At 34.5% G+C, this 14,205-nt stretch overlaps 1 protein-coding gene across 3 annotated transcripts in view; it reads right to left on the reverse strand.

Annotated features, from left to right (window-relative positions):
- SPoCk (secretory pathway calcium atpase) overlaps positions 1 to 14,205 on the reverse strand; it is a 518,064-nt gene that overhangs the window by 88,253 nt on the left and 415,606 nt on the right. For all 3 annotated transcript variants that reach the window (XM_090398525.1, XM_090398527.1, XM_090398526.1), the window contains exon 20: positions 6,176 to 6,292. In XM_090398525.1, coding sequence (XP_090254651.1) covers positions 6,176 to 6,292 — 117 coding nt within the window. The remainder of the gene's footprint in view (positions 1 to 6,175; positions 6,293 to 14,205) is intronic.

Consider the following 14,205-nt stretch of genomic DNA (forward strand, 5'->3'; position numbering starts at 1 on the left):
GCATACAGTTTTTCTCATAAACTTCATTTCTGCTGTTATTAATCATTGTTTGTCTTTTTGTTATGGCAAGGTGCTGGAGGTCATCAAATGTTGCATCCAAAATCTGAAAGCATAAAAAATGCATAACATATATAGAAGATAAAGGACATTCATTTGCTGGATTGGCAGTATATGACCCACTACTGTAAAGATTTCGCTTCCATACATTAAGACTGGTAGGGCTAATGTATTGTATACTTTTAGTCTGGTTTGTTTAATTTTTGAACTAGGTTTTGGTTTATATATAGAGTTAATTACACCTGTTAATTTTAAATATTTTGCAATTTTTACATTTATATCTTTTTCATTTTCATATGTGATCATGCATCCTAGGTAGTTAAATTAATTCACTTGTTCTAAGATCTTGTTATCTATTACTATTTTAGTTCTTGCTGGATCTTGTCCTTTAAAGGCAATGGTTTTTGATTTTTCTGTTGATATTATCATACCATAATCTTTGGCTATCTCATTTAGATCTAAAATAACTTTCTGTAAGTTTTCTTCAGAATTTGTAATTATTATTTCGTCGTTGGCAAAAAGGAGAGTGTTCAAGTTCACTGTAGGAGAAAGTTTAATTCCTCAATGTAAATTTTTATTCCATTTAAGTAAATATTAAAAAGAGTTGCTGAGAGGGGACATCTCTGTCAGACCCCTTGGTTTATCTCTCTCGTATATGATAACTTATGATTTAATCTTATTTGTATTTGATTATTTTCATATATACTTGTGATAGCTTTTAGGATATTATTTGGTATTTGTCTTTCTTTTAATATGTTAAATAATATGTTTCTTTTAACTTTGTCAAATGCTTTTTCAAAGTCAATAAATGCAATCTGTTTCCAAATTGTATTCTCTTCTTTTCTCTATTATTAATTTTAGGCAAAAGGCCAGGTCTATACATGATCATCCTTTTCTAAATCCATTCTGTATTTCTAAAATAAAGTTTTCGGAATATTTCGTTAGTTTGCTATTTAAGATTCTGCTATATATTTTGTAACAGGATTTAGTATACTGATACCATACCTCTATAATGTTTAGGGTCATCTCTATTACCTTTTTTTTAAAGATAGGAATCACAATTGCTTTTTTCCATTCTACTGGGGGGGGGGGGGAATTACCAGTTGAATAAATTTTATTTAAAAATAAAAAGAGTCTTTCTTTGAATCTTGTTCCTGCGTATTTATATAGTTCTGAACCTAGCTTATCTTATCCAGGTGATTTTCCGTTTCTTGTTTCTTTCAGACTGATTTCTAATTCTTCTTTAGTTATTTCCTTTTCATTTTTGTTAATTGTTTGCCAGTTGTCTTTTTTAAAATATTTGTCTGTCCACTATTCTGTGTAGTAATTTAGAAATTCTTCTAATTGCAATTCGGTGTTTAATTTTATGTTTTCTTTGGTATCTGCATTTAAGTGTTTCAAAATCCTATATACACTGGGTCTTATTTTATATAAATCATGTTCTAAATTAGAAACAAATCTGTTCCATGATTCTCTATGTAAGAAGTCTCATACTATCTAAGAAGTTTCATACAACCACACATATCTATTTAAGATTTGACTGGTTTTTAAATCTATTGCTGTTTCCAAAAAAAAGCTTCACATTTGTATTTACTGCAGTGAAGCACAGTAATTATTTTTTTCCCAATGAACATAATTGTGGTATCAAATATATTTATGTTCTTCAAATGGATGTGGACAGATTTTTCAGTTTGTCCATAATATATGATAAGTTGCAAGCACAGGCCCTTGTATACACCAGGAACTGAGGGGGGGGGAATGGACTTGAAGAGAGTGGATGAAGGAAGGAAGACAGGTCAATGTGGGGTTTGAAAGCAATGCAAAGATTATATCTCTTTGCACTGTTTTTTTTTTTCAGCAATTTTTTCTGAGATACCCCAGATAAAGGGAATAGTAAGAGCATTACTTCATGTTGGAGGCTTAATGGGATGTATACAGCACTAAGAAACGATTAACATAGGTTTAATACTTCCTATATTTCGTCCTAGTCACTAGGACATCTTCGGGGATTACAAAAACAACTAACGTAACATGAACACAAATATCATACAATACTAAGCCCAACCACATGGGTGACACTAAAGTCCTATCTAGGTGGAACGACCTCTAAGGGCAATTGTAAGTGGCATGGAATGTAAGGTGGGACTTCTGGTAACGAGTGTTTCCCTAATATTCGGAAGCTTAATGCAACCGTATTTATTGAGATTTGGTTGATTTCTGAGAGCTGCTGCTTCTAAGAATAGTCTCTCTTTCTTGAATTTGCTGTGGTGGAGCATGGTAGTTTTCTTCCAAGAGACCCTGTAGGTGGTGTCTAAGACATGGCCAGCCAAGCCTGACTGACCATAGTTGTGTTTACAGATGTAAGACTTGTGTTCCTCCAGGCAGATGGATGCTGATCTGCCTGTCTGTCCAAAGTACGCCAGCTTACAGGAACAGGGTACTTTGTACACTCCAGGTAGAGAGAGAGAGAGGAGGGAGCTGATCTTTAGTAGAAGGGATAAGGGTAGCAAGTTTGCGGTGGGGCTTATATGCTGTGTGTAGGTTGTACTTTTTTAGAATCTTGGCTATTTTTTCGGATGTGCCATGGATGTAGGGTATGGTGATGGCATTTTTAAACTCTTGTTGACGAGAAGGACAGGGAATGGGGGAGGAACTGATCATTTTTTTGATACTATGATCGCTGTAGCCATTGGAGAGGAAAGTGCTGTATATATGGTTAAGCTCAGTAGTGATTGTGGGCTCTCTTGGTAAGAGTTTTAATAATGTCATATTGTTGAGAGGGGTGGTGGTGGGAGAGTTTGTGAATGTATCTGCCTGTGTGTGTGGGTTTTCTGTATACAGTGAAACGTGTATACAATACAAGCATACCATTAGGCAGGCATGTAACTAAGGGGTCTAGGAAGGGTAAATAATTGTTCTTTTCCTTTTCCATAGTAAACTGGATTCTTGGATGTAGGCTGTTCAGATGACTGAGGAAGGAGTCTACGTGTCTGGGCCATGATCATGGCCAAATAGAGAACACATCTACATATCTTAGCCAGATAGAAGAGTTGAGTGGAGCTGAGGATCTAAGGCTCGTTTTTCGAAATCTTGAAGATTTCTTTAAGAAATCTTTAATTCAATTTTAATCTTAAAGATTTCATTAAGAATTCTTTAAGATTTCTTAATGAAATCTTTCTAGACACCTTAGTTACACGCCTGCATAATGGTACACTTGCCTTCACTATATACAGAAAACCCACACACACAGGCAGATACATTCACAAACTCTCCCACCACCACCCCTCTCAACAATATGGCATTATTAAAACTCTTACCAAGAGAGCCCACAATCTTTGTTCCAGTGGAACCGCCCTCACTACTGAGCTTAACCACATACACAGCACCTTCCTCTCCAATGGCTACAGCGATCATAGTATCAATAAAATGATCAGTTCCTCCCCCATTCCCTGTCCTTCTTGTCAACAACAGTTTAAAAATGCCATCACCATACTCTACATCGATGGCACATCCAAAAAAATAGCCAAGATTCTAAAAAAGTACAACCTACACACAGCATATAAGCCCCACCGCAAACTTGCTACCCTTATCCCTTCTACTAAAGATCAGCTCCCTCCTCTCTCTCTGCCTGGAGTGTACAAAGTACCCTGTTCCTGTAAGCTTGCGTACTTTGGACAGACAGGCAGATCAGCATCCATCTGCCTGGAGGAACACAAGTCTTACATCTGTAAACACAACTATGGCCAATCAGGCTTGGCTGGCCATGTCTTGGACACCACCCACAGGGTCTCTTGGAAGAAAACCACCATGCTCCACCACAGCAAATTCAAGAAAGAGAGACTATTCTTAGAAGCAGCAGCTCTCAGAAATCAACCACAACTTAATTAATATGGTTGCATTAAGCTTCCGAAGATTTGGGAAACACTCATCACCAGAGGTCCCACCTTACATTGCAGGCCACCTACAATCGCCCTTAGAAGGGGATTGTAGGTGGATTGTGGTTGGTCTTAGTATTGTTTAATATTTGTGTTCATGTTATGTTAGTTGTTTTTGTAATCCCCGAAGATGTCCTAGTGACTAGGATGAAATATAGGAAGTATTAAACCTATGTTAATCGTTTCTTAGTGCTGTATACATTCCATTAAGCCTCCAACATGATGTCCTCACAGCACTTAAGCCTCTACACACGAAGAGCATTACTATTCATGTGCAAGCTTTGTTTGCTTACACTTGGAAAAGTATTAAAAAAATAACATAATTTCTTGTCAAGTATAATATAGAGGTAACCCTCGTATAACGTGGTACTTATACAACACGGTCTGTAAATTGTAGTAACTCTTTATCTTTTCATATATTTTTCACCGTGCTACTTAAAAATAAAATTTTATCTTCGTTAAATTTGCGTCTGCCCGTATTGCGGCATGTAGTTATAAGTAGCCTTAGCAAGCATGTACGTCAATTGTTTACAGTAAACGAAGACAATTGAAATTGTCTTCATTTTCTACCAGGAAAGTGCATTAAAAATCATAAGTGTGTTAATCTCAAGCTGAGCACTTTATTTTCTGGTGAGTTACATACAATATATAATGTTTTTTTTGTGTAAAAAATTTACTTTTATAGTAATGGCCACTTTAGAGGGCTTTTGCGATATGGTTGAAAACGAAATTAGTAAATTAATTGTTGAGGAGGAACTAGTAGAATTAATAGATGACATAGAAACAAATGATGAAGAAAGTTCTGCCGAAGATTCTGATTGTGATGAATCAGTTAAAGAATTCAATTTAAAGAAATTAGCAAAAGGATTGGACTTAGCAAGAAAGTTATTTTATGGATAATGATCCCTCAATGGTGCACTCTGGAAAAATTCACAAGACAATTGGATATTTGTTTAACTCCATATCATGAACTTAATAAAAAAAATTGCTGCATAGTGGTAAGTAAGATTTTATTACTGACTTCTTGATAATTAAACCAGCCGAAGTATGCAATGAGAAGTATACAAATGATGTCCAAGAGATTTCAAGTGATGACGACGTCTGACGAAGAAGTTCTACCGAAGATTCTGATTGTGATGAATCAGTTAAAGAATTCAATTTAAAGAAATTAGCAGAAGAGTTGGACTTAGCAAGAAAGTTATTTTACGGATAATGATCCCTCAATGGTGCACTCTGGAAAAATTCACAAGACAATTGGATATTTGTTTAGCTCCATATCATGAACTTAATAAAAAAAATTGCTGCATAGTGGTAAGTAAGGTTTTATTACTGACTTCTTGATAATTAAACCAGCTGAAGTATGCAATGAGAAGTATACAAATGATGTCCAAGAGATTTCAAGTGATGAAGACGTCTGGCCACTCGTAAATAAAGAACATCTACGACGTTAATTTTGAAGACAGTGATGATGATTAAATTATGCTCTTTATTTTATTTTGCCTAAAACCTTTGTGCATTCTGTGCAATGAAGTTTACATACAATTTTTAATTTTATAAATTTATACTATGTATTTGTTTCACAGTTTATATGTTTTCTTAACTTACATGAATTACCTGAATTAAATAAAAATATATTTTTGTTGGGTATGTCATTATTGTTTATATAGTTTTAAAAAAAAAAAAAGATTTCGGAACCTAACCCTACTTTTTCTATGTGATCTGAGTGTCGCATAACTCAATTTATATAACACGCCATTTCTATGGAACCTAACATCCGCGTTATACGAGGGTTACCTGTACTACATAATCAAGCAAAAAAAAACTTCCCACAATTTTATCCAGAGGAATTTAATAATGTGGATCCACACAATTTTATTACTTGCATATGAAAAATATGATTTCTCCATTGATTCAACCAATCTGGATACTGACTCTTCCCATAATGCACAGCAATATATTTCTGAAAGGAAGTGTACTTTGCACTATGGAATACTAAGGTAACTGATGCAAAGTGCCAACAGCCTTTACATACATAAATGTGGACTAAGTGTGAAGGTACCTTTATGTGCAAACTTTATTTGCTTATATCTAGGTAAGGATTAAAACAAAACCGTAAGTTCATTTATCCACTGCAGCTTTTGATATAATGTTAAAGTGTAAGTAACCTATATTATTCCACTCACCTCTGAGCAGGAGGCCCGTCCATTATAATGTTGATCCAAAGAATTTGCATCGCATTTAAAGGATTAGGAATGTGCATAAAGGTTGACACAGCAACTAGCGATAATGCTGCTATACTCCTAGAATATGAAAGTATTAGTTTAATAAGAAAAAAAGAAAAGGAAAAAAATAGTCGGAATGGTTGAAGTAGCTATGCGGTTAATTCAGCAATATACAATTATCGATGTTTATTTTATAATCACTTCAATACATCACTGAAATTTTTGCCTTCATTGAAGCAAAATTACAATGTATTTAAATGAGAACGATTGCTTAAGTATGAAAACTGATCTCTAAATTTTAATAATTTTGAAATTTTTAAAGAATAAGGGTTATTTTATAATTATTTTATGCAGATAATGTTTATAAATAAGATAAGAGACAATAAGTTATAAATGAAAGTGGAAATGCTGTATAATGGCATAATGGAGAAGCTTTAATTGAGGGTTATCTTGATCTATAGGCTCCTTTGTCCTTCTTGGTCAAGAAATGCAACAGGAATGCCTGTTGAGCCTTTTCCCTGCTCTGATCCAATGTGTTGTATATGGTTTCAGAGCATTTGTTACAGCCCTTTGGATGGGAGAGTTGCATTCCCGGTCAGAATCATCACAAAGAGATTCACAGGTAGTTTGTATATCTGTGTTAAAGCTTCTTTAAGTGACTGTGGTGAGAACACTGAGTGGTACCATTTCCTGTACTTCCTTGTCCTCTTTAGCAAGTTGTGCTTCCAGCTCTTCCTTCAAAAATGGTTCTTCATGATTTATTTTAGCAACTCACTAATGTCAACATTCTTGGCCATTCTAGACAGATCATCTGCCCACTTCCGAAACAGGCTAAAACCCAGGAAAATTGGTTTTTGTGGCCTAATTGCATTAGGCCTATTCATATAAGGACCATCACATAGACAAAGAATCACATACTTGCACTGCCTTGAAAATCACTCTGAAGGTTATGCATAAGCAGCGTGCCTTAAAAACTATGACACCCTGGTCCATTGGCTGTAAACGTGGCATTGTGTAGAGTGGTCAATAAACCATCTTAACATCTAGGCATCAGTATGTAAATCTTCAAGTTTTGTTGGATGCCTAGGACTAAAACAACTTTATTGGGCAAGTTATTTGCAACAAAAATTTTGTCATCTCTGAACAAACAATTCAGTAAAGATTATCTGGGTCATCTATGCTTTTTTATTAGAATGGCAGATAACAGGCAAAAGAGTCTTAATAATGCTCTTCATAACACAGGATGGGGTCTCTTTTTACACCAACAGTGGTTTTAATTTGAATGTGCCTGATGCACTGCCATCCAACAGCAATGTAAGTTGGGCTTTTGCAGCTTTAAAGCCAGCCTAGATTTTTCTTCACAGGCTATATATGTCTTAGTAGGCATCTTTTTCTAGTACAGATCCACCTCATCCACATTAATGACCAAGTCAGGGGTGTAGCCAGCTTTATCAATTACTTTCTGGAATTCAGCTGTACTCATCAGTACTAACTGCTTCACCAGAAATTTCTGAATTTGAAAAACTAATCCCTGCTTGCCACAAATTACTTTCTTCCCATCAGTTTCTTCATTTATTTCATTAAGTAAGGACTTTGCCCTGTCCATGACTGCTAATTGAGTTATGGGAATGTTATTTTGATTCATATTATCAATCCAAAGCACTAATAAATTTTCCATTACTTCATTCCTTGAATATGATGCTACTGATACTTTGGCTATCTGCATTGGTCACTATTGCTGAAATTGTAGGTGTGTAAAGCATTAAAGTTAACACATCAGAACAGCTCTGATTTGGTGCATTGAATTGATTTTCTGCTTTTTTTTTTTTTTTTTTTTTAGCTGAGGAAGACATTAAATTGGCTCTACATTTAGATAAAATTTTTAATTTATTGTTTAAATACTAATATTAATAAAACTTTCACTTTTTAGCAGTCCTTACAACATGATTCACAGTGGATCAAAATGAAAACAAACTGTTTGATAATCTCTACACACAATGCCACAAATATAAAACAAAAGACAACTGCAAATGCTGCCAACATGCAACATTCATGTTTTTGATTTTTTGTTGCTGATTTTGAAATGTTTATTTAAACCCGAATCTTTGTAAAATAGAGGAAATGTAAAATGAAGCCATCCTGTATTTAAATATAGATTATATTTAAATAAAGAAATCTAAATTAACAGGTTAATCAGTTCATGGCAACTGCACACTTCTGCTCTTGCAGTCTTGTTTGCTTTGGTTCTGTTTATTACTTACTTTCTCTCCAGCAAATCACACACATACACACACACTTTATTCTGTTATTCACACATTTTTTCTTTCCTGCTATCATGCTTGCTTTTGCTCCATCATTTGTACCTTTCACACCTGCAGTTATGCTCATTTTCATTCCACATCTCTTTCGAATTTACTAATATCTTACAGCTCAACAAAATATCACACTTTCTACAAAGCCACATCTCTCTTTCACCTCTTGTGAATAAGGGAAGGAGGATGTGGTTGTAGAGAGAGAGAGAGAGAGAGAGAGAGAGAGAGAGAGAATGAAGTCTCTCCTTCTACAAACATATCCTCTATATTCTCCCATGCACACATGCTGCACTCAAGGATGAAACCATTTTCGAGAAATCCACACTGTTAATCACACATTTCATCTTTGCACAGTGATAATTTCATTCAAAATGCAACTTTGCATTTTGAATGACATAATTAGAATTTTATATTAGATTAGAATAGACTTTGCATAATGAATGTATAGTTAGAAAAAAATTGCATTTTTCTAACTATGCAGTTAGAAAAAACTATCGAAAGTAAATGAGAATTTACCAAAATGTAAACAATACACAGCAGTATCATCACGAGGGATGTTGGCCACTGGGAAAGAGGTTTGTACAAATTAGCACTTATCTTTTCCAAACCTCTTTCCCAACGACCTGACACATTTTGTTATCTCCTTCATGAAGATATTGTGGAAGAGAAACTCAGAAAAGAACAATTCTAGATTCAAACCAAATATGGCCTATAGGATTTTTCTTTAAGACAAAAATCTGCAAAATCATGGAATATAACAAGGATCTGTATATTTAAATTTTTAGATCTTGAAAAGGCACATTATGAAGTGCCAAGAGAAAGAAGTTCAAATCCTACAATAATATAATATAAATGGAACATTATGCAGAGCAATATATAGTCTGAATTTAAGTTGTAAATCAGCATTTAAGATCGAAGGAGGTACAGGAAGATGATCTGATGTAAGAGTAGGGTGCACATTATCTCCACTGAAAATGTGCACCTTGATGACTTCCCACCATGCCTGATTTACTTATGTTATCTATTTCCAAATTTAATTTGTCATCTTTACTAAATATTGCCTAAATAGTTGAAATATATTACACAGGTTCTCCATACAAAATACAGTCATTTTCTACATTCCTGACAATTTTCACAATTTTTTTTTCTTTTTATTACTGATATTTAGTACTGAAGATTTGTACCAGATTTATTTAAAAGTATAACATCATCTGAATAAAATAAAACACTGAGATTAGCAGCTCGAATTCTGATGTCAGGTCTAATTTTCTTCATAACATGACCAATAGAGATGGCCAATAATGAGATTACAACCTCAATACTGAAAAAGTTAAGTAATTACTGATTAACATCAGTAATTCCTTAACTTCTTTTGCCATTGCTTCTTTTGTTGTTTTTGTAAATAATGCATGATGACAACATTAAAATTAAATATTATTGCTAGGCATCCATATATGCTTCATACGATATTTATGTAATGAATATTTTCAAAAATAAATGTTTCCTTTTTTTTAATTAACCTGAAATAAAATAACACTATGTTTGAAATTTTATATAGCATTAACACACCTCACAAATACTAATTTTATAAATGAAACTGGCTGCCACACATACAGAAAAATTCTAAAAATCTGCTTTACCAGTGACTTCCTGCTTGACATGTGGCATTCCATTACCAATTGACCAACCATTGCCAGCAAAGGTTGGTCGATTGGTAGAGCCTCTGCTACTAATGGCTTGCAAAAAGTTAAGCAAGTTTGAGCGTGGTTAGTAGTTGAAAGGGATTTCATTCAATGCTGTTGGCACACTCTCCCTCAATGAGTCTTTGGACTCCCTGGAGGTGTCACATAATAATAATAATTTAATGAATGTCCAGCAGGGAGTTTGTTGGTTAATGAATGTGAATGAAAGGATATTTATTTTGTATGTTAAATGAAATATGTTTTAAAGTAATTTTTATTACTTTCAACATGTGAAGACCTGAAATGTGCACTATTTACTCTGAAGTATTAAAATAATCACCATATACAATAGGGTAACATTTATCCAACCATGGTGGGAAGGTATTTTGTTGTTTGATAACTGAAAGGTAAGATAATGAAGTACAATTACATAGTAGTCTACTATTAAGTCGGATGACAGACATCGTTGTTTTGAAGGTTAGATAAACAGTATACATTTATCATCATCAAATTTCTGATATATACCTTCAAGGGGGTACAGGATATGATAGTACTACATGAAAATTTACATCATTACTAACTTCCTATCTACAATTTTCCTCCAAATCAGTCTGTTAAATGTCAAGACTCCAATATTATCAGCTCTTATATTTCTGTCTTCTAAGGCACTTTTTACTGTATCAATCCACCTATATCTTGGTCTTCCTCTGGATCTTTTTCCTGCCAACCTGGCAGAGAACAATTGTTTTGATAATCTTTTTTCTCCCATTCTGCTTAAGTGACCATACCACCTGAGATTAGCTCTGCTAATGCATTCCTGGATGCTGACAATATCAAGTTCTTTCCAAATATCCTCGTTTTTCACCAAGCTTCTCTTCCACAATCTTTCTCAACCGTTTCTCAAGTATACTTGTATATATCTTACCAGGAACACTCAAATAATGAAATACCTCTGTAATTCTCATATTCAGTTTTATTTCCCTTTTTAATATGATATTGCCATTGATGCCATCTGTTCATGCCCCTAATCTTTCTCAGGACTCTCATCAGTCTTGTATATAGATGAGAATTTAGTGTTTTGGAAAATTTCTCTCTTATTCCGTATAAATTTATTCAGTTGACTTCCTACCATACCAGCTTTGTTGATTCTGTTGTCTATTTCCATATTTAACTTGCCATCTTCGCTAAAAATCGTGTTAAGTAGCTGAAATGTTTTACTTGTTCTATAAGTTTCTCCATTCACAATGCAAGTTGATATTTTCCATGTTTCTGCCTATTTTCATTGTCTTCATCTTTTAATGCTGATGTTGATACTATATTTATTACAACAGTTACTCAAATTAGTCATGGAATCTTGCAGACTTGTAGTGGATTTATTTAGAAGTATAACATCATCCGCATAAAGCAAAGAGCTGAGATTAAACAAAGATTACATATTGCTTGATATAATGTCCCATCAACAGCATATAACTCTAGCGTTTAGAATAGCATTTCTTTTGGCACCTTATCATATCCCTATTCCAGATCTACAAAACTTAAATACAGTTCTTTGTTATATTCCCATGATTTCTCAACTATCTGTTGTAAAGTGAAAATCTGATCCTGACAGCTTCTATTTGGCCTGAATCCAGCTTGTTCTTCACCAAGCTTCTCTTCCACAATCCTTCTCAACCGTTTCTCAAGTATACTTGTATATATCTTACCAGGAACACTCATTAATGAAATACCTCTGGAATTCTCACATTCAGTTTTATTTCCCTTTTTATATATGGGTACTATGAGAGCTCCACTCCAATCAAATGGAATATGTTCCTCTATCCAGGACTTCTGAACTATGCAGTGCAGCCACTGTATGAGTTTTATACCTCCATACTTGAGTATTTCTGGTCAAATATCATCTGCTCCTGCTGCCTTTCCACATTTCTGGCTTTTGATAGTTTTTTCTACTTCAAGTATGGATACCTGACTGCATGCCTGGTCGGTGTTTTTTACCACTGTGCTGTCATCACTGCTTGTTTCATTTAGGTTTTTCAAAAGTAATTACTCCATACTTCAAGGATATATTTTTCTCCTGTTTTTCATGATTGTTTAGCTTTCTTACATTTGTCTCTGTATTCTCTAAGAGCATAAGCTGACTTATTTACCAGGAACTTTTGATATGCTTTCTTCTTTTCCTTAACTGCCTCTTTAACTTCCTGTGTCCACCAAAAAGTTCTGATTTTTCTATCCTTACACACAACTTCACCACATGCGTCTCTGGCTGAATCAGTGTTTTCTTCAGGGCTTGCCACCGAATCTCTAAGGTTTGGTTCCTGTTCTCAAACTCTTTCATTTTTTCTTGAATAATATTTGTGAATTTTAGTCTACAGTTCACATCTGAGAGCTGCTCAACTTTTATTCGCTTTAAAACTTTCTTACATGTTATTCTTTTCAATATGAAATTCAATTTTATCCTGCTCAAGAATAAATGGTGATCACTTTCAATTTCAAATCCTCTGTACACTCTGGTGTCCTGCATTAAGGAGAAAACATCACTATCAACAATAACATAGTCAATGAGACTTTTCTTATTCCTTGCCTCTTCTCTCCATGTGAATTTGTGCACACTTTTATGTTGGAACATGGTGTTAGTAATAACCAGTCCATGTCCTGAGCAGAAATCCAAAAGGTATTTGCCATTATTATTAGCTTTGCTCTTTTCTCCAAATTTTCCCAAAATATTTTTGTATGTCTGACAATCATTTCCTACTCTGCTATTTAAATCCCCAACAAGGACCAACTTATCCTTTTTCATTGTGTCAGTTGCTTTTTCTCTAAAGCCTCAAAAAATTCCTCCACCTCTACCTTAGTAGAACCTTCTGTGGGACCATAGGCACAAATAAGTCTCATTGTCCAGTTCCCCATTCTCATATTTGCCCACATCACTCTACTTGAGACTGCCTGCTATTCAAGAAGATTAGCCTCGTATTTAGTGCTGAATACTATATGGCTACTTCTTGTTTTCCTTGATTGTCATTGCCTGAATATAACATTTTGTATTGACTGTTCAGAAATATATCACCAGTTTTTGTCTTTTTTGTTTCAGTCACCCCTATTATGTTGATCTGGTACTTATACAATTCCTCAGCAAGCTCCATTTCTTTGCACATTCAGGCTTCTTATGTTGATAGTACCGATCTTGAACTCTGGCGTTGTTGAGTTGGGGTAAGTTTTAGGATTTGCTCCAGTAGCTGACTTTTCACTGTTTGCCCTGGTTCCTTGGTGAAAACAACAAGGGCCTTGTTTAACCACACGACGCCCCAGCTGGCATAAAATTTTGTCATATTGTACCATCATTTGAAATTTTGGTTTAAGCCAATAAGAATACAATATGGTTGGCTAAATCCCAAATTGCCAGCACATCCTCGTCTGTTCAGTATTCAGGTAGATACCTAACAGGGTGCACCATGAGAAGGTGAGGATTGGACATTAGGTAAGAAGTGCTCTTTGGTTCTCTGCCTTCCTTTGAAGGCTATGTTGAGGTCTCCTCTCAGTTCTTTAGCTTTGATCCTTAAGAACCCCCGGAGGCACCGGTGGGATACGTTGATGTGTTATTTTATTAAATGGATAGTTTTAAAGAAGAGAGGCTTTATTTAAAAACTTAATGCAAGCTGAAGGGGAAGAACTATAGAAATAAGATGGTTCTCTTCTAAGATGTCAAAAAAAAAAAAAAAAAACACTTTCTTCCCTCTATTCACATCACTGATTCTTTTCTGCCACTTATTATACCCCCCCCCCAAAAAAAAGTCTGCATGGTCACCCATTACTTGAATTTATAATTCAGCAACTGAATTATTAAATTCAAGTTATTAAATACTTTTTCATATTTTAGTTGAAAATATTGGGTTAAGTGATTGCAGTTTTTGTTTTAAATGAGTGTGTGATTGAATGAGCTATTTATAATTATATAGTTTGTAAGTAAACCTTGTGTGTGTGTGTGTGTGTGTGTGTGTGTGTA

Source organism: Typopeltis vanoorti, chromosome 9 (assembly GCF_054136105.1).
Source record: "Typopeltis vanoorti isolate ZY-2024b chromosome 9, IOZ_Tvanoo_1.0, whole genome shotgun sequence".
Taxonomy (NCBI): domain Eukaryota; kingdom Metazoa; phylum Arthropoda; class Arachnida; order Uropygi; family Thelyphonidae; genus Typopeltis; species Typopeltis vanoorti.